The sequence below is a fragment of the Amblyomma mixtum genome, chromosome 2 (genome assembly GCF_055824585.1).
Source record: "Amblyomma mixtum isolate Tamu chromosome 2, ASM5582458v1, whole genome shotgun sequence".
In the NCBI taxonomy this organism is placed as follows: domain Eukaryota; kingdom Metazoa; phylum Arthropoda; class Arachnida; order Ixodida; family Ixodidae; genus Amblyomma; species Amblyomma mixtum.
In genome coordinates this window covers 93562107-93587953 of record NC_143013.1, presented here as the reverse complement: position 1 = coordinate 93587953, position 25847 = coordinate 93562107, and the positions used below count along the sequence as shown (strand labels likewise).

At 43.2% G+C, this 25847-nt stretch overlaps 1 protein-coding gene across 1 annotated transcript in view; it reads left to right on the top strand.

Annotated features, from left to right (window-relative positions):
- The window catches only part of LOC149360198 (NADPH oxidase 4-like), a 158384-nt gene that overhangs the window by 101444 nt on the left and 31093 nt on the right, over positions 1 to 25847 (top strand). Inside the window, exons 2-10 of the mRNA XM_089569210.1 lie at positions 10285 to 10380; positions 11205 to 11318; positions 11574 to 11658; positions 14686 to 14783; positions 16157 to 16184; positions 18189 to 18261; positions 21183 to 21263; positions 22483 to 22636; positions 23859 to 24101. Coding sequence (XP_089425336.1) covers positions 10285 to 10380; positions 11205 to 11318; positions 11574 to 11658; positions 14686 to 14783; positions 16157 to 16184; positions 18189 to 18261; positions 21183 to 21263; positions 22483 to 22636; positions 23859 to 24101 — 972 coding nt within the window. The remainder of the gene's footprint in view (positions 1 to 10284; positions 10381 to 11204; positions 11319 to 11573; positions 11659 to 14685; positions 14784 to 16156; positions 16185 to 18188; positions 18262 to 21182; positions 21264 to 22482; positions 22637 to 23858; positions 24102 to 25847) is intronic.

Below are 25847 nucleotides of genomic sequence, written 5' to 3'. Positions count from 1 at the left end.
GTTGTTTCAAGACAATCTTCCTCGAACGACAATAAAGAACAGTGTTGTGTGGTACGAACTTCAGATTAAGTTAATCATATGCGCTATAGGTTGCTATAGGATATTTATACGACATATTAGAGCAAACGTAAAAGTCCTGCGTCCTTCGTTACACCTTGCTGCGCCTCTCTAAGAAGCTCCTCTCTTCAGTTGTCCGAATTTGATAACTCTGCGCGCAACACGAGGTGCCGTCTCGAGCATCTCAGGCTCGAGGTTTATACTTAGGGCTGAATCCGGACCACCAAAGGTCTTAATTTTAAGATGAACCACGAGAGTAGTATTTTTCGGCTCTAAAACATGCTGACAATAAGGTTATTGGGGTGGCCCGTTTTCTATTATCCACTTACCTACTCAGATGGCCGAAAACTTCGGCCCTGAGGTCAGGTAAGGTAGTAACTAGAGGTTGAAGTTTTTGGTTTAAGCGGAAAAAAACGATAAACTAAGCTGAACTTATTCTTTGAAATTTGCTTTCAGCTGAAAAAGATAAGTATTTTTCAGGTGTAAGCCATGCTTTCATGGCTAGTGAGTACGCTTTGCAATAGCTCAAAGAATAACTAACAAAGAGCGAAAGTTAGGATCGTTGTGAGTTGGGAAATTGTTCGGCATCTTTCGATTAAGTTGTGCAGTGGTGCGTTTCGATGCATTTCTCCACCACTTTATACGCCAGATGTAGAGCGAAAGGCTTGACTACCGCATCTGGTTCCGTATTCTTGGGTAGCGCTTTCTGCTAACAGAGTACCTTCACCGTATCTGAGATGTTACACGGTTAATAAAGGAGGACAGTGGCAAGGTTTGTTAAAGTAACAAGTTAGTTATACTTGTAGCTGTGCAAAACGTGAGGATAAATCAGCATGTTCTGACTTCCGCAGTGGTTCAGCCGCACTTTCATCGTTGCCGCCAACGTGAACGGAGTCCCTATTTCTTTCTTTCTTTCTTTCTTTCTTTCTTTCTTTCTTTCTTTCTTTCTTTCTTTCTTTCTTTCTTTCTTTCTTTCTTTCTTTCTTTCTTTCTTTCTTTCTTTCTTTCTTTCTTTCTTTCTTTCTTTCTTTCTTTCTTTCTTTCTTTCTTTCTTTCTTTCTTTCTTTCTTTCTTTCTTTCTTTCTTTCTTTCTTTCTTTCTTTCTTTCTTTCTTTCTTTCTTTCTTTCTTTCTTTCTTTCTTTCTTTCTTTCTTTCTTTCTTACTTTCTTTCTTTCTTTCTTCGTTTGTTTCCTTCTTTCCTTCTTTATTTCTTTCTTTCTTTTACTACTTCTTTCCTTCCAATTCGACAAGTCAGTCTTGTGGAGTGTTTTCTGCTAACACAGTTGATTTCATGACTGAATGAATGAGCAGTGTGTCGCAAGCGACACGTACCCGTGAATTTATCACATGCATATAAAGATATTCCTACATGATGGCGCAGAGGGAAAAGTCTTTTCCCACTTTCTTGACCGATGCAAGTGCATGTGTATTGCTCTCCTGTTTGGGTTTATTGTTTTCTTCTCCATTATTTTGGTTTTCGCGCAACTCCTATTTACATGTTTTCTGACACTCTGATCATTTAAATTATGAGCCGTTAGTTTCTTTTTTTTTGACCGGGATAATATTCCATATTGGACCTCTTCTGAAAACACAATAATTTGTGCACAAACATGTGTACATAAACTGCTCTTTCTAATTAACAAGCCCAAATGAATTATATGAGGCTTTTTAATGCCCAGGGTGCTATATTTATCCCCTAAAGGAACCTGCAGCGTGTAATTCTTCTCGGGTAATATGATTCGCCGAGAAAACGCTACCGAAAGTTGCGTTCTCAAAACGAACCCTAAACATTCATCAATATCTTTAAATAATAAGAACCGAACAGTTCAACCTCTAGCAGGGGGGCCAAAGCACTGGGCCCGAAGGCTGCCATTGGTTTCATTTGTAAAAAAACCATTCCCTACGTGAAGTCCTTCGCTGTGAGTGCCTTAATCACGTCATAATCACGTCATAATGGTATCAGAAATTGAGTATCCATTTTTGTAAGAGATACATCAAACGAGCGAAGGAAGAAAAGGAGCGGAGGAAAGAGAGCGGAAAATTTTTTTCATTAGATACGTGAGAAACCTTTCAGAAACATTTTTTTTCTTGCTTTATACGGGATCTGGAGAAGTGCCCAAGAAAGCTTTGCCCTGGGCATCAGCAGCAAGTTCTCCTCAGCAGTGGGACGACAGCTTGTCTATTCCTACTGTGCCGACTTAGGCGAATTGCACGGGAACTGTTGCAGAGAAATGGAGGACGGCCAGGAGTAGGGGGTGTTTACCGAAGCCACGTAATCACTTATCGTTTCACTTATATATTTTATTCTCTTGGCGTCAAGTGAACGTATCGACCGAAAAGGATCTATGCAATATACGCAAAACGTTGTATGCATATTTCGAATCGGACGTCATCAGATTTCTTTCACCTGCAGGAAATCGTACGTTGGTGTAACGGTAGATACATATGGGAAAGGATGAGACAATGGGCAACTTCGATGAAAATCACCCGATCTGGCCATCTTCCCTCAGACTGTCGCCAGTGCTCGTGCAGCGCCTCGTTCGAAGACGTCAGCACCATAGAAAGAAACAGACACAAGCTATCACGCGAAATTTTAGAGTCATTTGTTATAGCTAAGAATGACGATGTTCGCCCCGTCACTCCATAGCTGCGTGCGAGAACGAAGAAATATTTCATCAGACCGCGTTGCTTATCAGAGATGTCCACATTAATCTGTTTCCTAGCTTGTCCCAACGGATGTTACCCGACAACTCTATTCCTACCTCAGATGCACGAAAACGTCACTGCGAACCACTCTTGACCACTTGATTTAGAGCTACTCGTGTAATGCAGAGTGTTAATGCGTTACACCATTATCGTCATTAATTCGCAGGCAAAATGGTTTCAACTTGCGTTACGGCCCAGTTGCGCGTTGCGGCGAGTTGGAATCAGTGCCGCTATGCAAGCAAGGCTTAAATTCTCGTGCAAGTTAAGTATTGCACGAAAAGCACAAAATTAGCAGCCGGGTTGTTCGTGGAAAACAATAGCTGCATGCGCGTGCACTTAATGTTAAGCCTGCAGCACTTTAAACTGAAAGGAATAGAAAGAGAGTAAACTGTCCCCTAGCGCTCTCTCTTCTATAAAAGAGACTGCGTTAGAGAACAGCATGCTACCTTTTCACTCCTATATAGGCGTATTCCTGTTTAGGGTGTGGTCGGTAGCGGTTGGTTTTTGCCCGATTTCCTGGCACTTCCAAACACTGGGCCAACACATTTCTACTAGTGGACCAACCACAATTTCCTGACAGATTATATTTCTATCTCGCCAACAGGTATTACGTTCTTTTTTGCGAATGCAATTGTTAGATATTAGGCAAGAAAGGGTTCGAGCTATTGGTAACGCGTGCTGTGGCACCGTTTGTCTACGTTCAAATGGGGAAGTCGCGTGTTATTTATCTTTGCAAAGTGAGAAATTAAAATGAAGCAGGTCACTGACATTCCTTACACACACTCGGACACACAAACACACACGCATACGCACACACGCATACCCACATACACACACCATTTTTGCACTTGCAAAGGCACCGACAGAATCACGCCGTCGAGTCTTGCCCGCTGTCCGGGCGCCACCGCTGCTAATCCGCACTGCGTGCAGTATAGCGTTTATATTTCGGTGTTTTCGCGGAAGCTCCGATCCTTCGCGCGCAAGGCCCGGTCCGCAACAAGCTCGAACAGTCATATCGCCAATGGGGATAGACTTGGGCGCGCGGAAACCATGAGCTAAAACTGGCTCCCACGCCGGCTTTCTTACGTAATCCGCGCGGCGTAATCGACTACGCTGAATGTGCCTCGCATGCGCTCGGCTGCCGGCCATCTGAAGCAGGCTATCAGTTTCCTCCTTTGGCTGGCGCACGCTACCCTTCTTAGCCACTGCTGATGTTATCGCTGCTACCGTTATCTATAGGGCTGAATCGCCACTCCAGCCCAGAAGCCAGCCTCGAGGAACAGCACGCGGCTACAGTGCAAGCGGCTCTCGGCGCAGAAAATCTCTGCCTCAGCAGCAGGGAGACTGCAAGAACAAGAAAATTAATGTATATAAAAAAAAACGCACTGATAAGCGGTGTAGAAGACAGCGATGGCAAACGAACGCGGACTTTTCCTGGTGCTGTTCCACGATAGGACAAAAACCAAGAAAGCCATGCCCGTCGTGAGCATCGATCTGATCTGACCCACAAACTGCATCGAGAGACGTTTTGTGCCGGCAATATAAGTGCGCTGAGAGAAATAGACAGTTGGATCTTGACTATTGCGTTACAAGCTTAGCGCCGCATTTGTTGCTGCTGAGATGGCCTTCATGAGGTTGAAAGCCTGCGGGTTTACTCAAATTTAGATATATTCATCGTTGGTGTTTGGTTCGTGCCCTGCTAAAGATCAAGCCACTAATCTTTTCGTGCACCAGATCAATCCGTGTCTGGTAAGGATTTGCGCTGAAATTTTGTCCACCGTACGCCCACTGTCTCCTGAAGGCCGCTTATGGCGGTACGAATAAACGTAGTAGACCTAAAAGGAAGATTAGGTTTATCTAAACTGTGCGTAGGCGCAACGAAGTCGGATTTAGAGACCTTCCTATGTTGTTTCTGATAACTATGCGAGAGATGAGATCAAGTGTACAGCTATTCGTTCTTTGAGATCAAGTGTACAGCTATTCGTTCTTTAGTTTGGTGTGGTGTTTTGATAACTATGCCAGAGAGAAGGTCAGGCGTGTAGCTGTTGGTTCTTCTGCGTGGTGTGGTGATCTCCGGTGGTCCTTGTTACATTTTGGTTGAGTTGCTGCGTTAAGACCGAACTGAGTTTTTCACTGACCTTAAGCGTTCTTTAAACATGTATGAATTCACTTCTAATTTCCATGTCTACTACACTAGGCTGTAATAAGAGAAAAAATAACACGCGTTATGGCTACTCCGGTTCCTTTGATGCGGAAAGGAAGGCTCATGAGGCACCTTTCTGAAGAATGCGTGCTGAAAAAAGGAACCGAAAGTACGGAAAGCGATGTACTTTAATCAATACCTGTACATTTACACGACAGCTAAAGTTGTGCGAAAGTTACGTCGCCTTTTATCATTCTAGTCTCTGCCCTTTAAATATCGTTTGGATACATAATTGTGGTACTTCATCGCTTTCCGGCGCATCCGAAAGGCAGGTTCTTGAATCTGCATCTAGTACAAACATGTTCTCTGAGATCATCCACATCAGTCACGAGGGGCGAATCGTCAATTGGAGCTGTGATCGTCTCTCCAAGCTGCAATTCATTACATGCATGCGATCCTACGGTACTCGAAGACGTTACTGATAAACTCCGAGGCTAATACAGGTGCACATTGAAGAATCACATGTGTTTGAAATTAATACAGAGGCCTCCACGACCGCCATAGTTACGCTCCTAGCGATCACCATAGTTCCGGCTACCTGCTTAAAATAGCCTAAGTAATTAAAACGCACATATGCTCTCTGCGTAAAACTGGTTGCAAAGATTCAGCTAACTGCGGAGTTCCGCTTATGGAGACGAGCAGATATACATCCTTTGCTGGCTTGAGAATTTACTTCCTGAGAACTAAGCCTTAAACGCTGTGGCTTGCCGCTGTAAGCCCAAGAGACTCCGTGGTTATCGCGTGCTTTGTGCTGGTGTGTTCAGCGCTTAGCGAAGAAGAAAACAAGGCGGAAGCCAATCAGTATTAGCACAGGAGAAATTTGTTCTGTTTGTAAGACGAAGGCGGTCCAGATTCTCACGCCTGATTCCCACTGCGGTGTAAGGCCCAGGAAGTGCCCTGTTAGTAATAAGGTCGAAAGACCGGCGGTCAAATCGTAAAAATGAAAGCGCAGCTAAGTATGAGGTCGAGAAAATTAGTTTGCTCACGGATGCGTTAACTTCTTGAGTGCATTCTAAAGCTGTGACAGGAAGGAAAAGGCGCCTAAGGTCAACATATTTTAGTAGTCATCCGGCGGTATGACTCTGATTGCGTACGTTGTTAGTTGCCCATTACGTATAGTTCTGACTGTATTTGAACGCGATAGCGTTAGGGCTCCCGTTGTGCAGAAATATCGGCGTCGTCGGTGTCGCCGTCGTCCGCGTTGTGAGTGAAATTGCAGGTGATCCGCCTGCCACCTATGTTACGTCACACTGTGATGTCATCACAGCCTGCTCACTGTGGCAGTTAAATTAATATCTGGGCGCGAAAGGTTGCTCGGGGATAGCAACTTGAGTCTCACAAGCCACACCGGTGGCTGTGTTTGAAGAGGTCATCTTTTAGCTGTGCCGCTTTTTTACATCTTCCGCAGGCTTTTCCTGCACTTTTTATGCTTGTCTGTTCATCTTTGTCACCTTTCATCGTCATTCGTTTAGCCGTGTTGGTTGTTGGTTTCTTCGGGATCTTTTTAGAACTTTTTGGAATTGTTTCTTTACGCTCCCTGCCTTTGTTTCCCCCGTTGTTTCTATCTCTTTTTTCTTTTTTCTTTTCTCGCTTGTTTTGGCTGCGTTGTTGGTTATCAGTGACGATAAGAATAGTTGGTCTACGTATTGGCTCTTTCCATGCTCCCACTTTGCTGATCTGTGCGCGTGCGCATCATTCCCTCTAGTTTGTATAAAAGGCGCGGATCGGCCCCCTTCCGAAATAAAAGTTGTTAGTCAGCGCAGTTGTGTGTCCTTCTTGTTCTGGTCCTTTGTCTGCAAGCGCTGTTTTTTCTCAAGAGGTCGCCTGTCGGGTCAATGGCGCATCGCTTAACCGCTGCAGCATTGCGCCAGAAGGGGTATGAAGGCTTCCCGCGATCTATGAGTGTAAAGTAGGGAACGACCAATTCCGGGTAGGTTAACCTTTATGCGTTGGTGAAAACAAGAACAGTGTTCGTGTCTGTGAAGTGATATTCGAACGGGACACCCGGCCGCTTCAGGGACCCGTTAACGTTGTCACGTTATACTCTTAAGGCGGAGCTTCAGTGTTCCCTCAATGTAGCTGTGTGACTATGCTTTAATTTTTTTCCTTAATATTGTGACCGGCGACTTTGGCCCTACTTTTCTTGTGTGTCTCTCTCATATTTCTCATATCTTTTTTTGCATATTCTGTTGTATCTACATGTTCTGCCATTTGAATAGTGTTAGCTTATTCATTCGTTTTTATTATTCTTTGTAATGGGCGCTAGCGTAAAGGGTTTGGCCGTTACTGTGTATTTAGTATAAGCGTTGATGATGATGATCTTACCATGGTGCGCGAAGACGCTAGCAGCGCTCCACTCCTTCACGGTTCTTCCCGGCCCGGATGGGCACACGTGATATGCAAATTGGCCGAAAGCAAGGCATTTGAATGGCCACAGTTGTCATGCTCCACTTTTATCCGCATCTGTCCGTGTTGCAGGTGGCATGGTGGTAACGCGATGATCCATTGCCCGTAGTGTGGTCTGGTCATGCAATGACAAGTACTGCTCGTCAGGGAATTTTTGCATCGCACCATGATCCCTCCCTTTTCCCGTTTTCGCATTGGACACGCTATGAAGTGAGGCCTGTGCTATGAAAGTATTTGAGAGAGTGTTCCTTCAAAGAGTTAACATGGCGGCTGTTCGAGCGATGAAACGTTTTTACTTTGTTCAAATGTGCACCCTTTTAGGAGCCAAGAAACTTGTCGGGTTCAGCTAAAGAAATGACTTCTTCTTCGGTCCTTGATGCAACCATAGTACACTCATTCAACATCACTGCAGAGCTGTGGATACCATTCCTTATGGCAGCGACTTGCAATGGCGTCCACTATGTACCTACACTGCCGTGATGTTAATGGGTTCGGATGTCTTCCCTGGGCATTGAAAGCCTTCTTCAGAAGAATCTGTACCATACCTTAAAGAAGCTATGTTGCACTACGTTTTTCGCCTTTCAACGCCAGAAATGGAAGCAGTTAGGAAATTCACTGGTGGATGCTACGTTGATAGCTTGTTGCTTACCTTCAGCTCGCGTTCCAGTTTTTTTTCTGCCTATACGGTAGCGTTATAAATAGATTTGAACTATCATTTGGTGCAATTCGAAATAGCGCTAGTAACGATTCTTATTATGGAAATTAGATGTGGTTGAAGTTCAGGAACACTATGCATGCTTGCCTTCATCTCTTCGCAACCTTAAACTTAGGAAAACTAATGTTTAATCAATCGGTCACTAAAGATGTTATTCATTGCAAAAGAGGAGGTAATTGTCTTAAAAACAAAACAAGAAGCGCAACACTCACAACGGACGCGATGAAATCAGTCTAAAGCTAAGGAACAAAATTCGCCGTGAACGGAATGATTTTTACAGTATTCACTTAAGTAGGATGATAAACATATCACCTGCTCAGTTCTGGAGATTAATATCCCCCAAAACATGCCGTGTCAGTAATTTGATGACGAACATTCACTTAACGTCTGAGGGAATAGAAAACTCAGATATATTCAACGCACCTTTCAAATCGGTCTTCGCATGCGATAACTTATGCAGACCTGATTTTGCTAAATTTGAAAGCCGCCCTGCTATCGATAGCTCGAAAATAACTGAACCGGGTGTATTTAATTTTTATTGAATGGCAGAAACGATAAAAAAAACCCTGGATTGCATGAAATGCCATGTGCCTTTTAAAAAAGGTGTCCAGAATGGTCGTCTAAATTTCTGACGCTCATTTTCAATGCATCACTGTCGTCCGGCGGCACATTACCGGGCGATTCGACATTGTCCAAAATAAAGCCCTTGGTTAAAAGTGACACTAAAACTTATTTCAAATTACCGGCCACTAGCCCTAACCTCTACTTGCTGCCAGTTACTGAAGCACTTCATCTATGAGCACATTACCTTATTTTGGCACTCATTCTATTCTTAAATAAGCTCAGCACGTCGCAGCGCGACCCAACACGTTGAAGCAGTTCAAGATTCGGCTTGTGCTTTAAATGGTTGAAGTTAAACAGACACACTGTTCTTGGACTTAGTCAAGTCATTTGGCACAATTTTCCACTTGAAACTCGTCATTAACTGCGTAGATAACTAAAAAAATAATTTGCTTTGTTACTGGCTTCAAACAAACCTTACGCCTCGGCATCAGTAGGTTGTTTTCATTCTAAATTCTTGCCGGTTGTACGAGGGGTATTCCAGGGTTCGATACTGGGGCCCATACTTTTTTTGATTTTATTTAAATGACATTATTGGTGGTTGTAGATCAGAACTGCGGTGAAATTGTGACAGCTGCGCTCTGTATTGTGTTATAAATTCACAATGGAATTAGTGTGGTGCTTGGCAGATGTGTGGGAATTATTCTGTGTCGTGTGACCGTTGCAAATAATAAGCGTACATTGATTGATTATTCAGAAGATTAAAATCAACTTCTTCGAGTTTCAGAAGGCTAGATCTTAATGAAGTTCATGATCTGCGTTGGGACTGTCATATTACCCACGCTGCTAATAACGCCGGAACAAAATTAGATTACTTGAAGCGGTGTCTTCGCATCTCATCAAAGGATGTTAAGCTTATAGCATGCAAATCTTTCGTTTACCTCTTGTGGAATATGATAATATAATATGAGATATATGTATTCCTGTAAATATAAGTAAAGTGGAAAGAGTGGAAAAAAAAGCTGTCAGGTTTATCTTTATTCGGTATGGCATTATACATCCTTTATTGCACTGAGGAATGCAGCCGGTTTCAGGCCATTATCAGACAAGAAATATTGTGCTTGTGCTTTCAAGAAATATTGCGCTCTCAAGTTTCTCCTTTAAATTTTCAGAGGCAAATTAAAAGGCAAAAATCATGAATATGTCACGCTTTGTTCTGGTTATTTGACGAGGCGCAGAAATACTTTTACTTTGCTGCATGGTTTTATATATTCAATCTTTCTACTCTTGGTAGTTGAGTGGAACGGCTTTGACGGTACCTGGGTTGGAGTGGATAAATTTCAGACGTTGGGTGAACTTAGTATTTGAAGTCTGTTCCTTATCACTTAATGTTTTTCGGTGTATTGTACTTCCATTCACGTGCTTATATATTCCGTGTGTAGTATCCTTTAGAAACGTTTTTTATTCGTTAACCGTACTATCTCGATGTTTATTGATGTATTTCCCACCCTGCCATGGCCCCCAGTCTAGAGATAGCAGTTGTAAATAAATGAATAAATAAATAAATAAATAAATAAATAAATAAATAAATAAATAAAAAACATCTTTTGACGCAGACATTTTTGATCTTTTCAGGTCATCTGGACAGGGGCCGTCACGGCCATATTTTTTGCAACTTACTGCACGTATAAATACGAGGAGAAGCACTACTACCTACGCCAAATACTCGGGGTAAGTTCGCAGCATCTGAATGTGTATATATTTGTTGTAACGGAGATTTCGTTTAATAAATAGGCTTTCCGGAAGTCTGCCAAAGACACGTAACTGTCTTGGAGTTCTGGCGTAAGAGAGAATCACCAATCTTGTTAGCTGTCATGCTGTCATATATTTGAAGGTCAAGATTTGCTGACATATTTCTTAATGAAAAAAAAAGAAAACGCCTGAGGATGGCGCATGATATGCAAAACGGTACTAGAATTTCTTAGTTGGCAATGCTACTACGGCGTTCCACATGCGGCCTGCTGCCACATAGTAGGATTTTTTAGAAGCAGTAATGGGCGCGAACTTTTGAATGTCGTTTCAGAGATCTATTCACAGCAGAACATATCCTTTCGAAATGTTTGACATGCGCTGAATGTAACAGGCTCGGCAGTTTTCTGAACTTGCCACCAGTTGCATACAAGTCTATAGGGCCCAGCGAGCTACATGATTTTTCTTTATTTATTCAAATACCCTAAGGGCCCACTGGGGGCATTACAATGGGGGGGGGGGGGGGGGGGGGTCAAATCAAAGCACATTTTTCAAAGGGAAAAAGCACTTTAGGTGGCTAATACGTCAGGTTGAGAAAGACCATACCAACGTAAAAACTGTTACAAAAATGCACAAATAACAAAGAAAGAGAACATACTGGTTTGCAAGTAAGTGATATAAAAGCAAATCTGGTTCTGCGCTGTTGAAGCCTGTCTGCCACGTGTGTGGAAATTGGGAATTAAAGGGCAGAACAACGATCAAGTAATATGCGGAGCAAGTTGTTGACTGTGTCCTGTTTGGCGCAGGTTGGACTCTGCTTGTCCCGAGCAACAGCGGCCGTGATTAACTTCAGCTGCTTCATGGTGCTCATTCCAATGTGCAGAACACTGCTTCAGATTCTCAGTTCTAGGTTGCCGTCGGTAAGTGCAATTCTTTTCACTAAGACATCGCGTTCACTCGCGGCATTTCTTTACCTCGTCGGCTGTTTTGTGATGACGGCCGTCGGGTCTGTCAGTGTCGAATAAATAGCTGTGTGTGCTGCAGATAATTATGAAACATTACGGAACAGTTTTGGAAGCTCACTCACTGTTAATATGTGACCATTGTTGCTTTCTGCTGAAATTATGTAATCAGTAAAGAAAACAAGTGGAAAATATAGCCTGCAACTCTTTCAGAAATTCCACGGCTTTGTGCGGATATGCGTCGACCAAGGCGTTAAGCTCCACGTCATGTTTGCTGCAACCATCATCATCACATCAAGTAAGCTCGACTGCCGTCTGTATGGCGATCACTGATGCTAAAAACAAGTTCTCTTTGAGGAGAATACACATACAAAGTACTTTATCTTTCAAATGTTATATGGGGTCGTCGCGCTGTTTTCACGGCGAAGGTTGAGTGCGCTGAGTACTTGCTGCTTTTGGTGTCGCTGAAGACGCAAAATTTCGCGTGATCATACTTGGCTGAGCTCCTTTCATGATATAAAACCGACTCTAGGGAGAGCTCTGCTTTAAGGACGAAGCAATTTGATGCGACACGGAGGTACTTGCTTTGAACAACAGCACTAGTCCGCTAACGGCACGAAAGTTTTCCTGGTTAAGGCACTAGGACAGGCAAAGACAGATTACCTTTTGTCTTTTCCTGGAGCACGTACTTGTGCTGTGTTTAAATTCGTAGCAGCGCTTCCGCTCTGGTTCGTGTTGGTTGCTCTGAAAACTTCCTTTTGTTAACCGCCCTGCGTTAACTTCGCTCTCACGCCCCCTCTCTCTCTCTTGCCGCACTACATGCTAGCTTAACTTATACACTCGAAACATGTTCCCAGACCAGGTCTTACCAGTTTATGTTTACAATGGCTGTTGGATTTGAAGTCGGTTTCCGCGATGAGGCTGCTTGGGCGTTTGTGCCAATTTCACGAGTGTTCTGACATTTCTCTAGGAAGGTGATTCTTGCAGCCGTAATTATATAATTATCCGTCAATTAGTCTACAAGTACTGCATTGTGTTTCAGTTGCAGCAACAAGCGAATAAGCTTTTATTTATCATATACTATGGGTCCAGAATATTCAATCTGCACGCTGGACTGTAACGATAATAATAAAAAAAATTGTGCTCGAGTTATCAGCAGGTTGTCAGCGTCATCCCAGCAAGCACCTGAAGGTGTGGGTTAAATGAAAAAAATGGTGAGGCTATTAGATGCTACTGCTCAGGCTCGTTTGTGTGCTTACTTCGTTTTTCTTGTTTGGGCTAATCACATACAGCACGAATCTAATTTGTCCACACCATCGTTGCTTATTATTCCTCAAATGCCAGAATAAAGCTAGTTGCGAAGTGCACTTGAATGTTTACTACGAAAAAATTACTTGATTCGATGTCAGCTTAAAGCCACCGTGGATCTCGAAAAGATGGACTCAGAATAACTGAGTCGAATTTGAAAAAAGATAAAAGTAAAGGGCTTCTGCAGAAGCGATTTGTGACCAGAAGTTCTGAAAGCTGCACGGCTGATTTTAGTGTGAAAAAAAATGAAAAAGAAAACAAACATACACAGTGAGCCTTTTTGCAGTTTTAAAGAATTAATGTTGCTTAAATGAACCTAAGATTGAAATTTTAAGCGTGACATCACTTTTGGGTTTCTGGTCCCATTATCAGTGATATGCAGAGAGTTTTTTTACCGTTACCGATTTCATTTTATAAACTATGAAAGATACGATGGCAAGGTCTGTTGAGCTGCATCGTACAGTATGGCAGACGTTATGTTCTTCATATGGATCAATAATTAAATGATTATTTAACTACAATCAAGAAATGAACTTTTTATTTTTGATTTTAGAGAGCAAAGCTGTATGCGGAATCGATGGCTGTCAATTTTGAAGATGGCTATGTTTTTAAATTTCTTTAATCGACAATGTGTTTCGAAATACTGAATGTCAAAAATACGCATTTGAAAGTTTGTTGAGTTCGCTTTCCCGCATTGCACACTTACAAAATGGCTTCTGTCGCACTTATATGCATTAAATACACGCGCAGTTGGTGTATTTGATAATATATATCAGGTTAACATGATTTTGGCGGCGGTACCACGCTCAGTGACGTCGCTTTGTAAAGAGGTGTTGCGGGAAAGCCAACTGAGCAATTGCTTGCAAATCTGTATTCTGGGGTTTTTGATATTTCGAATCACATTTCCGATTAAGCAAATTCAAAAGCAGGGCTCGACTTCGGTATTGATCGCCATCAGTTGAGTAATGTAACTTCGCCCCTAAAATCAAAAATAAAAAGATTATTATTTAATTTAAGTTAATAAATCGTGTAATTATTGATCTACGAGGTGCATATGGTCTGCCTTGCTTTAGGATCCAGTTGAACAGACCACACCTAAGCATCTCTCAGAGTTCTTGAAACAAAAAATATTCAAAGTTAAAAAAAATCTCCCTGTATTAGTTCTGGGTGTCATAGCGGTCTCCCATTTCGATGACTATAAGTTTTGTGCTTTAAGATTTAAAGTTAAACTGCATAGGTTTTAGAAATCAACGAGCTTAAGTGAGTCGGACATGTGAAACTTGCAGGTAAAGCATGCGAAGTCTTACTGCGCTAGCGCTCGAAATAGTGAAGTAATCACCGATTAAAATGCCGACTCCCTTCAAGCTTATCCGCAGCGCACTACGCCAAGTGGGCGCGCATGATGACGTCATGGAAGGTATTGGTACATTTCTACCCACAAACGCCTGCTTTGAAGGAAAAAAATCAACGCCACCGAAGGCGAACCTTGCCGACAGTTGTTTGGCAGCGTCTAACGAGTCGGTTCAGGGTGTGGCTGACGACAGCGGTAATTTTAAATCATACCTTCCGTGACGTCAATCTGAGTTTTTCTGCACTCCTCCGGAGCATTGAGGATAAGCGCAAAATTCAATCGTTGATTACGGCACTATTTTAAATGCTAGTTCGAAAACACTCGGCATGCTTTACCTACAGCCTATATAGATTTGAATCCTTGAATATCACGAAATTCTCAAAAAAGCGCTGCAGTTGTCCTTTAAGGCGTGAGCTGCATGCAAATGGGAAACAGAACTTCTGGAGCACAATTCAGAATATACTTCAGTGTACCTATCCGCCTCTTAGATATAAGTGTATTGTTCCACGTTTTTTTCTTCGTGCACGATTTCGTACACATGCTTTCGCAGAATACATTGTGTGGTGCTGTGATCTTGTGCAGTGATTTCAAGGCTGCTAATTAGCCTCACAGCTTCGTTTGATGAACCTGTCCTGATTATTTTTGTTATGCTTCTTGCGATTGCAGTTGTCCATTCTTTAGCGCACCTTGTTAATGCGTGCAACTTTTCTTCCAACTACTCGCACGACTATGTGGACATCAACATGGCCAGGTATCCTGGAGAGGTAAGCAGACAGCACATCGAGCTCGTGCAGAGCGCTGTAAAAAGATTGTGAACTAGGGGGTTTAACGTCGCAAATCCAAACATGGGCTTTAAGACGCGCCCGTATTGGAGAGTTCCGGAATAATTTAAACCTCCTGGGGTTCTTTTGCATGCGCTGATATCCCAGAGCACACTGGCGTTTTTCAATTCCGCTTGCATTGAAATACGGCCACCGCGGCCGAGATCGAACCCGCATCCTTGGGATCAACAGCCGAACGCTGAAGCCACTGGGACTTGGCGGCGAGTTCGCAGCGTGTTGTGACATGTCAGTGCAGGTTCCAGTTTAGCGACAGTATTAAAAAAAAGTTATCTGGCTATTTTTTAGTCTGCACGTACGTATCAGCTGCAAGTTAACCGCGAATTTTCGTGCATAGATCAGCTCACTTAAAATGCTAGTTTTGTATTGATGCAGTCCTAAATAAAGTAGATTACCTTTGTACTTTGTGATTTTAAAATAAGCATATTATTATGGTCGCGGGAAAAACTAGGCACATGCCGAATTCGGAACAGCATACGGAACTCCCCGTCGAACTTATTAACGAAAAGAAGGACTAGTCCGAAGGACTAGTCCGTGAAAAGGAGAAAACTGTGCTTAGTTTTTCTCTAGGAAAACTAATTTGGCTTAGGGAAAAGGTAACTTGATATCCTCTACTCCAGCTACCTTTGCGAAGCAATCGATTTAAAACTGTGAACTAATTAGCAGAATATGATAGCACATCGGAGGTGCCTCTTTTTGCCATGAAATTTTGGTCTCCGAGCTGTTACTGGAATTGTAGCTTTCTTCGGTTAAGTAGGAAAGAGGAAAATACTTGGACTTGAATGAACACAGCACAGATTGTAGTGGATTCAAACAAATTTCTCTCTTCGCCTTTAAATTTTCTAAATTCGAAGTTGAGGTTAAAGTGGTAGCATTGAAAACTTTCCATAACAAGCGACAAAGTGGATGACAACTTTTGATACTAATTATCTTCAGTAATGTCAAGCGAGGAATTCTGAGACGCGTGATTCATGTTTAGTGGGCTGAACGTACGCGATTAACAGAGTGAAATTTTTAACGCGTTTTTAGAGAATTATAATATTCCAGAAGGAATGTTTTATGCTGCGAAAGCACATTGGCATTGAACACAGGTTGACAAAAAATTTGGAAATGACAAATAAAAAATGGATTTCTTTTTATATGAGAATTTTGTATGTGTATGTGATGGAATTATGTCCACAATTTCACCCAGGTGTGTATGAAATGTTAATGGCATGAAAATCGCGTGCCCTCATGTGAACGTGCCTTTTCTTGTTGTTCTTTTTCTTTGTTTTTTTTTGCCTTCTTGCTGCCTTCAGGATCCACTTCTAATGATACTCAGGACAGGTAAGGTTCCTGGTTTTTGAATTTTCTTCTTGTCAGTATAAGAAATAAATCCATTGTCTCTAAACGAAATACTAATGTAAGAATTTTTGGAAAGCGGTAACTGAGATACGACAATCACGCCTGTTAGCAATCGTTTTCAGATAGTTGAGGGTGATTTCACAATGCAGATCTCACTTAGCAGGAGTGAATTGCATCGGAGTTTTTTACTTCACCGCGTACGGAAGTTCGGGCTGCCTGCACAACGAGCTCTTTTGGGATTTTTGCATGGTGCAGGTTTGATTCCGTATTTATTTTTATTTGTCAGGCGCTTATTTCACACGATTGTATGCTTTCGCCTAAACGCCGTCCCAACGAGGCATGCTTTCAGCATAGGAGTTAATGATGTGGATTTAGTTTGCTTTCATTTCCATTTTCACGCTCGCCAGCGATTTACTGCCACGACTACGCAGAAACTATGCCGGACAAGGCTAAAAAAATGTGCGCTTTACTGCGGATTATCGACCGTCTGTCCTCAGAATGGCGATAAGCAGTAAAGGGATATGACTCAAAGAAAACTAAAACTACCACACAGAAAAAAAAAGGAAATGACAGTAACATTCCTTCTATCGTTTGTCGTTTTGTCGTTTTTCTGTCAGCCTTGAACCTTTCACGGCTGAACAAACTTACTTGCATGCGGTTTTGATGTTTCTGTTGTCGTCTGTCGTTATCACCTTAAGAGGAAATTTAATGCATTCAGTGTGGAGGCTTTTTAAAATAACGACTCGCAAGTGCACGCAGGGCGCCACAAGTTATCGGTTGCTGAAAAATTGTCAGCAACTGAAGTAACGGAACGAAGCTAATAGTTTTGCATGAATGCCTTCCCATATCAGTATACACTCAACAGTCAGGCAGGCACGGTTAAAGACACTGCTTGTCTGTTCCTCAGCACAATAACTAAACGATAAGGAAAGTTGTAGCGATAGTGTTGGTGGCAGTGGTGAGGTGTACTGCTTGCAGAATAAGAACGGCGAGAATTCATGGTATTTGCAGTGATGATCTTTCAGAACAGCTTTAGTATAAAATGTCGCAGGAGATTTAACGGTGTTTTTAGCCGGGCGGTGTCAGGGTAGCATTGCGAACGTTAAACGCATCAAACCTTTAATAAAGAAAGAATTGATGGTAACTCTTTCAAAGGTAAATTTAAAACAGTGCTTTTAGATAAAAATAACGCATGCAAGAAGTCGCTAACCCTCTGTAGAATCCTGTGTACGAATTTTCTGTGCAACTTCCCGTAACATAAATCTAGTGGGCAGTTCACATGTTTGATCTGTGTCGGTTGCAGTGCAGAAGAATTCACTACGTTTGCAATAAAAGTGCAGTGCTATTGTTTTTACCAACCATGTAATAAAAACATGCAGCACTGTGCGTGTCGTCAGTTCGGAGATGTGTGGCAGCTTAGTTATGTGGGCAAACACATTCATTTGTCTGTGCTGAACTCTTGTGCGAAAAAGTATTGTGGGGAAACGGGAAACCTGGTCGACAATTTTCTGTTTTGTGAAGAGCATTGGGTTCCAAAGTAAACTTAACGCGCGATGGTTGATCAAGTGTTGAGAAGAATATTGGACAATCTAAAAAGTTGAGTGAGAGACTTTCTAGTTGATTTAGTGAATTTTCATCATCATCAGCATCACTAGCGCAACTACGTCTCATCCACGCACATGAATTTTCCCCACCACTTGCATCGTTCGGCTTCGCTTAAACCTCTTAAAATCGACCCATTTAACCGAAGCTACCATGTCGAATATCCATTTCCTGATCCTAATTTTAGCTGTGATGTCATTAAATAGTGTAAAAACATTGTCCCTTTCTTTCCCAACACGTTAGCGTTATCGATTTTCTCTACATAGCTCGTTGCACTGTTCGCAGAAAGGTATGGAATGAGAAAACGCATGCGAAGTATGATTTCATTAAAGTCACAAGACTAATCGTCCACATGGAGTTCAATGTATGCGGGCCATATTTCAGTTCCAGGCTGGACGGGTCTTGCCATGGTCTGCCTCCTACTTTTTCTCTCCGTAGCGTCGCTCAAGTGCGTCAGGTGAGAGGTGGCTACCATGTTATACTATATATGCTTCTCTTTCAACGGCAGCTATTTCTTCAGCGTGCGTATATCTAGCATTGTGAACAAGTTGGTTGGTTTATTGGGGTTTAACGTCCCAAAGCGACTCAGGCTATGAAGGACGCAGTAGTGAAGGCCTCCAGATAATTTCGACCACCTGGGGTTCTTTAAATAGCACTGACGTCGCACAGTACACGGGCCTCTAGAATTTTGTCTCCATTGAAATTCAACCGCCGCAGCCGGGATCGAACCCGCGTCTTGGGGTCAGCAGCTGAGCGCCATAACCAAAGATCCACCGTAGCGGCTTTGTAAACAAGCTAGTTGCCAGTTTGTTAAAAAAAAGCAACGTGCGCTAAACTCTCTCTCAATTTTTTTTTCTTGCGGTGCATGCGACTGCTTTACAATATTCTATTGAACGCGCATTTTGGAGGAACAGCACGTTCAGCACGTGTGTGGGACGTGGAAGGTCTCGATTATACAAAAGAAACAGCCAGCATGTGAATGCTGTCTTTTACAGGAACGAATTTACGTTGATAGGGGTCCAAATGCACAGGGAAGCCCCATTTTTCGAAGGATCTTCTGGACATGCATTTTGGGAATAAAACCGCTTCCCACTGTTGCCCCAGTGTAAAAAGTTACCCGTAAGTCCAGCCCTGTTTGTTTGCTCCGCGGTGATTGGCTGCTGATTCCGATGACAGAGGCCGCGTGGAATGGCGTAACGCTGGCCGTCGACAAAAATAGCGTAAACGCTCCTTGCGATTATGTCGTGCATTGTTTACGTTTACGAGTATTATTAGGGGTATTTGTGACTCGCGAAATGAACTCTGCGATGGTTGTGTGAGGAAATGGCGGAACATGATCGCTGTGACACGGCAGAAGTAGATATAGCGCTGGCAGGATGGCTGTGTAGCTGTGTCCAGACCAGCCAGGTCGGTGATTGGTCACTTGCTGCCCCACCTGGTGTTGCTTTTCTAACGAATAATGTTACGAAAAATGAAACAAAAACGTTACGAAACATTATGAACAACCTTCCAGGACATGTTGGCCAATAGTTTCTGGCACAAGTGCGCGGCGATATTTGTCATGTTTTCAACTCTTGTTTTTGCCTTTATTCTTGAGACGAAATTCTAAAGGCTCATGTACTGTGCGATGCCATTGCACGTTAAAGAACGCCGTGTGGTCGGAATTATCCCGAGCCCTCCATTGCGGCGTCCCTCAAAGCCAGAGTCGCTTTGGAACGTAATAGCCCCATAAAGCCTTTATTCTTATTTTCGAGTTTTTGTACACCACTTGTTACTTTTACTGGTTTCCTGCATTTTTGATTTATTCGTTTTTTCGCGGCCATGAAAGAAGTGTAATGTTTATCGGCGCGCAATTCGCCTCGCCAGGCATATTTTCATCCGATTGATATGCTCAGTTGTATGCATTAATAATGATTTCTTCTGTGGAACTGTTTTGATTCTGATCCAAGCGTGCTTTACGGACTTTTGAAAATATATACCCAGTTGTCAGAAAGCGCTTGTATAGGCGGAAGTTCTGTTTTTAGGGATGCTTTGAAGAATAATACAGGTAGTTGTCTGTGTTAAACAGAGGGTGATATTTTTTAACGGTTACAGTTTTTATTTTAAATGCAGTTACAAATACGCTGGTATGATCTGCGCAGGTGGATTACAGCGATGCGAACATTAGTACGTGAGAGAGCCCTATAATTATATGATTAATTAATAAAATTGAGTAATAAACTTTTTTACTTCAGATTTTAGGGGCAGGATGGTTTTGCGAAATTGAAGGTCTTCGAAGGTGTGCCCACTTTTTAATTCACTGAGTGGAAGATGTGGTCCGAAATATCAAACGCCAAAAATACGCTTTTCAGATCCGTTGAGCTGGCTTCCCCACATTCCTTAAGAATAAATTGATGTTGCAAGTATTTCTTATATATCAAACGCAGATACCGTTTTTTATTTTATGATGTCGAAGAAGTTGACTTGGTTTGGGCGATGCTACCACTCGCAGCGACGCGATTTTATGAATATGCAATGCGGTAAAGCCTACTCAGCGAGCTTTCGAATGCGTATTTCTGAAGTTCGATATTTCGAACCACGTGGCCGATTAGGAAAATTTATAAAGTGGGTCCACCTCCCATGTTGGCGGCCATCGATTTCGCAGTCTAACCTGGCCCGTTAAAATCAGAAATGAAAAGTTTGTTTCTCAACTTGAATTAATTATTTACCGAATTATTGAACTCTTTCTCGTACAGCCTCGGTGTACAATCCGCCTGCACAGGCCGCACTGACGCATCTCTGGCAGGTTTTAAAATAAAAATCTGTAAGCGCTCAAACAAAATCGACCTATGTATAGAAGTACAAGTTACCCGTGGGAACGAATCTATGTTTACTAGCGCTTTACCTTTCGTTACTTCTCCGTATCTTGGTAATCCTGTTTCGTTTTCCTGTTTTCAATGGAACAATCGTCGCCACGGGGCATAATGTCTCTCACGATGTTCGCAAGCGAAGTGAAATCTCTTGAGAACAGTTCATGGCACACAGTGCTCGCACCTATTTTTGCCATTGCATTTAGTTAACCAGGCTTTAGTGGCACGGTTAAAGAATGCAGCCCGACCAGACAAGGACACACGAAGAAGTGGACAGGACTGGCGCCAGTCCTGTCTACTTCTTCGTTGGTCCTTGTCTTTTCGCTCTGCATTCTTTAACCATGATCACTGACCAACAAGCCCTAACAGCCACTTGAGTTCTTTAGTGGCACGTTACGCTTCCTGCATTTAAAACCAAATTGTATTAATTCAATTAAGCTGAAGGGTGTCGAGAACATAAAGCGTCGATGCTCATAGTTACCGAGATCTGGGATGTTGGTTTAGAAGTTTATTTATTTATTTTCTGCAGGAGGTCTTGCTACGATCTCTTCTGGTACTCCCATCACCTCTTACTACTGTTCCTTGTGCTCGCGATATTCCACCCTCTCAGGTAAGAATAAGTGGAGATGTGTCTGTGTGCATAATTTATAATTAAATGAAGCATACTTGGCGTCTGTTATTTCAAAAGCTAATTTTCAACAGCTGTATCACCGCAATAGAAAGGTAATTTTAGCAAATTGCTGATCACATGCAGGAAAAAGGAGAAAATTCGCCTTTCATGAAATGCTTCTGCAGAAACTTGGTTGGCATTTTGCCTTTTGTAAAAATACACGCCTAGATACATTGCCCATAAAAAGATATGCTCCTTGTGGTGAAAATGCATTCCATACATTTAACATTTAGTCCGCTTAGAAAGTATGCCCGCTACGCGTACGCTCTTGCTAGCGCGCCTTCTCTTTTCACCTGGCGTTTTCCAGAAACAAGTAATCTTCATTGCAGTCCTTTTAGTTCGGCTACGAGAGTGAATGGAAACAAATAAACAAAGCATGCAAACAAATAAACAAAAAGAAGTCAGTGATTGGAAACAGCTCATGGCGTGTTACGATAAGCATTACTGCCTGTGAAGTAGGAGAAAAATCGGAAAGTGTACTCAGATACGTGATAATATTGAGCATTCGATTCGCTGTAGCAGAGGTGCGCTGACACAGGTGCACAGAGTAAGATAATCTCTATAACGGAGTACAGGAGCGGGAACGAGAGAAACGTAAGGATGCAGCGCCATGCTGACGTTTTGCGTAACAAAATTCGCTTTGGTTTGTGCATACACGACCTGCATGTATCGGCATTACTTGCTATTCATGGGCGTTAAACTTCGTCTGCCGTTGAGCTTTGCGAAGCGCACAGGCATTTTTAAATATACATGGTTCGTTGCACGACAGTAACATACGCACTATGTGTTTTTTTTTCTCTCTTTCAATAATGACATATATATTCAGATCATCTCAGGAAAGTAACTGCCGCCCCTGCGTTAGAGAGATGAAATTATTGGAAGTAGTAGTGATAATTACGAATTAAATTAACCGGAATTTACTAACCATAGAAAGATGATCATTAGATTGAAAACAGCTTGAAAATTTAGTATGAGTATACCGGATATGCATAACGGCTTAGTATCGAATTCCCTCTGTTCCCCAGGTCTTACCATATCTTTGTGTGCGCAGTAGAAAAAATGTACACACAGCGACATACTCAGGAAATGTTGGAGTAGCAGCGTTAAAGCAATGTAGACATTACTATTTGTACAGGTCACTTTTGTGTTCATGCTGCAGCGGAGTTTTGAAGGAGCAAGTGAACACCGATGAACACGTTCCTGGGTGCCAGTTCTTGAATACCAGCAGAAACGACGAGGTTCCTTACCCAGAGCCAAGGCCGGATGTGGGAGTCTGCTTCGTGCCGCCAGTCTTCACGTCTCAAAAGAGCGAGGTAGGTCCGCGACATGGATTTCACAAAATTAAGCTGAGCCAGGCATTGAGACAGGGTTTGCTTGACCTGGCTGAACCCTGCCGCATCCCCCAAGTATTGAAGGTCGTATGTTTATTACGAAGGTCGCCACATGAATTGCGGCGCGGCGCTTAAAGGGCAACTGAAGTGGTATCACAATTCGACGAGTTTAAGGTTGCCGGATGTGCAAAATGTGCAGGTAAAGCCTGCGAAATCGTTTTGATTTAGGATTTGAAATGGTGGCGTAATCGCCGAATAAAGTCGTCGTCGGCGTTCATCGTCTCTGAAGCGCACAGAGACGGGCAGAGGCCCCGACAATGACGTCACGTATGACGGCACTGCGTTTCCAGCGAAGAAAAGGTTATTCCATGGAAGAAAACCGACGCCATCGAAGATGAAGCTCACAATGCAGTGTTTGGTGCCATCGGACGACACACAGCAGCATGCAGGCGTACGCAGCGGACATCTGAAAATTTGGGCAAAAATGAAGTCAGTGCCGAGTTTCCTCGGACTCCTCCAACGTAGGGAGGAAAAGCCTAACCATCGTCGCGGTTTTAATCGGCGATTATGTCACTATTTTAAACGCTAGTTCAAAAACACTTTGCATGCTTTATCTAGAAGCTTGATAGATTCGAATTCTTGAATAACCTCGGGTTCCCAAAAAGCCGTTTGAGCTAATCGCGGCAACATGTTGTGCGACGTTGGAGTGGGGGCTGTTTTTGATTCACCCGTCGGAAACAACCCACGGCGTGCCCTATTCGAACTCTGTGTCTGCTATTCGAAAAGTTTTCGACCATTGAAGATCGTATTCGATTCATATCGAATATTTTTGAATATGTACTATTAATAGTAGGATATTAGACTTGATATTCAAAAATTTCGAATATTTACACACCTCTGCTCGTAAAAAGTCAGGCTTAAAACATTGTGGGCCATGTTGAGATCTAAGCCGTTGGCACCTATGCGACCAAGTAAGGTTGGTTCTCTTGCTTGCCGCCGCTCAGAAGGACAGCCCATTTGACGCCACAATTCACTGTTATGCAGATATGAAATAAGAGATCAGATAGACACAGTAGTTTTTCAGCCAGAGACCCATGGCGAAATGTTGGTTCACACGTGCGCTGTGCGAGTGCGAACGAGCCCTTAGGCCGCTTATCCCTGCGTGCGCGCACGTGCCGGCCGGCGTGGCGGTCTGCTGCAGTAGACGTGGAAATGGATGCTGGCGGCCTTTGCGCTCTTCGGCCTGGATGCCTGCTGCCGGCTCTACAGGCGGCGCTCGGCCGCGCGCCTCGATGCCGTCCAGCTGCACGGCGAGCCGCCCTCCCGCAGCGTGGGCACCACTACAGCCGGCGGCGCTGGTGTGACGACTCCCGCCGCCGACCCGTACCACGACTCGGTCGTCGAGCTGCGTCTCGCTAAGCAGGGCATGCTCGCCAAGCCTGGACAGGTACGTGGCTGCACGGGCCTGGGATTTTCTGCCTTCCGTCGTATGTTTTTATCACTTTTTGATGAATCTCACAAATGTTTAGTTTGGTTTAGTTTAATTTAGTTTAGTTTAGTTTAGTTTAGTTTAGTTTAGTTTAGTTTAGTTTAGTTTAGTTTAGTTTAGTTTAGTTTATTGGGGCTTAACGTCCCAAAGCAACTCAGGCTACGAGGGACGCCGTAGTGAAGGGCTCCGGAAATTTCGGCCGCCTGGGGTTCTTTAACGTGCACTGACATCGCACAGCACACGGGACTCTAGAATTTCGCCGTCATTGAAATTCGGCCGCCGCGGCCGGGATCGAACCCGCGTCTTTCGGGCCAGCAGCCGACCGCCGTAACCACTGAGTCACAATCGCGAGTCACAACTTTTGAATTCTTTTGTGAGCGTTGCGAAATGGCCCGGCGAAGCTCTACGGGATCCAGCTCCCTCTCTTCCGAATTTATTTTGCTCCTCTTTGGGAGGGAGAATTCATGCGTGCAAGGGGCGTAAGGCCGTCAGTGTAAAGTAGAAGAGTAGCGTCAAGTGAATAGGACAAGATAGAACAGGGGCGCATTGGTCACGGTGTTCAGTGCAGTGAAAAAGTAGAAAAACTTAATAAGCATGTATTATCCGTGGGTGGAGTCGCTTAGTCTACGACCCCACTGGACTTGGCCCCCGGCATTGTCCTACTGATCAGCTGTTGTTTTCGGGCTTCGTGCTGGGCGGCTCCCCGTCCCTCTGCTTCATGGTTGAGTGTTCCATTCTGCATTCCTGTTCGTTTCTGGACATGCCCAGACCGTACGGTGCAGACTGGGTTATTCGTCGCAAAACTGCCACTTATTCAAGTAGTTGTCGGGTGTATTTCGTGCAGCCTGCTTGAGTGTGGAAAAGTGCTGACATGTTACTGTCTTTTTTCTCACTTTGCATGAAAGTAGCGTATACCACGAAAGCCATGTTTCCACGGGCAAACCGTCCCTTCTCTTGGAAAAAGCCTACGTGCTTTATGCTGCTTAAGAACTAAATTTCCAGAGTTCCAGAAACTGAGTAGCACAGCTTTCTTAACACTGGAGTGCTGTTGCGCGGGAAAGAGGTAGCGCATTTCATAGTGGCAGTGTTAGTTTTGGGCTCTTCCTTTGTGGTGCCGGTTTTGCGAAAACGAAATTCGCTTTGGTAGCAGCATTTCACATGATTAGTACATTGTTGCAAATCGAGGAGTGCTCAAGTTACTTCGCTCAATTGGCATCTCTCTGATTGGCAGCTCGTGCGTCGCGTCGAACGGTTTCGCGAATAATGAATGGATTCCATGATTTTTGGCTTTCACGTGCTGAAAAAGCTTTTCCTTTCAGTTGAACTGTTTTCTTTAACCGTCTATACAGTTTATAGCTTTATTGCAGTTACACTGTGGCAATATTAGCACATTATTTGCACAGAGAACCGACAGACCAGTAGCGAGTTGAAAACACATTATGTAGGAGGTCAAGACTCGAAATCAAAGAATTAAAGTTGAGCAATTGTGAAGGCAGGCAGAATAGAAAATAAAAGCACTAAAATTAGCCACATAAGCACTCAGTAAAAACCTGGTTAGTGCTACTTAATATCTTGAGTACATGAAGTAATTCACACGTCACGTCAAAACATGTAATAGCTGTTAGCAGTGGGCAGACAAGGATGGGGAAATGATCTCGTTACTCCATACATATGAAGGTACCCAAGAGTTATCGAAACGAAGGG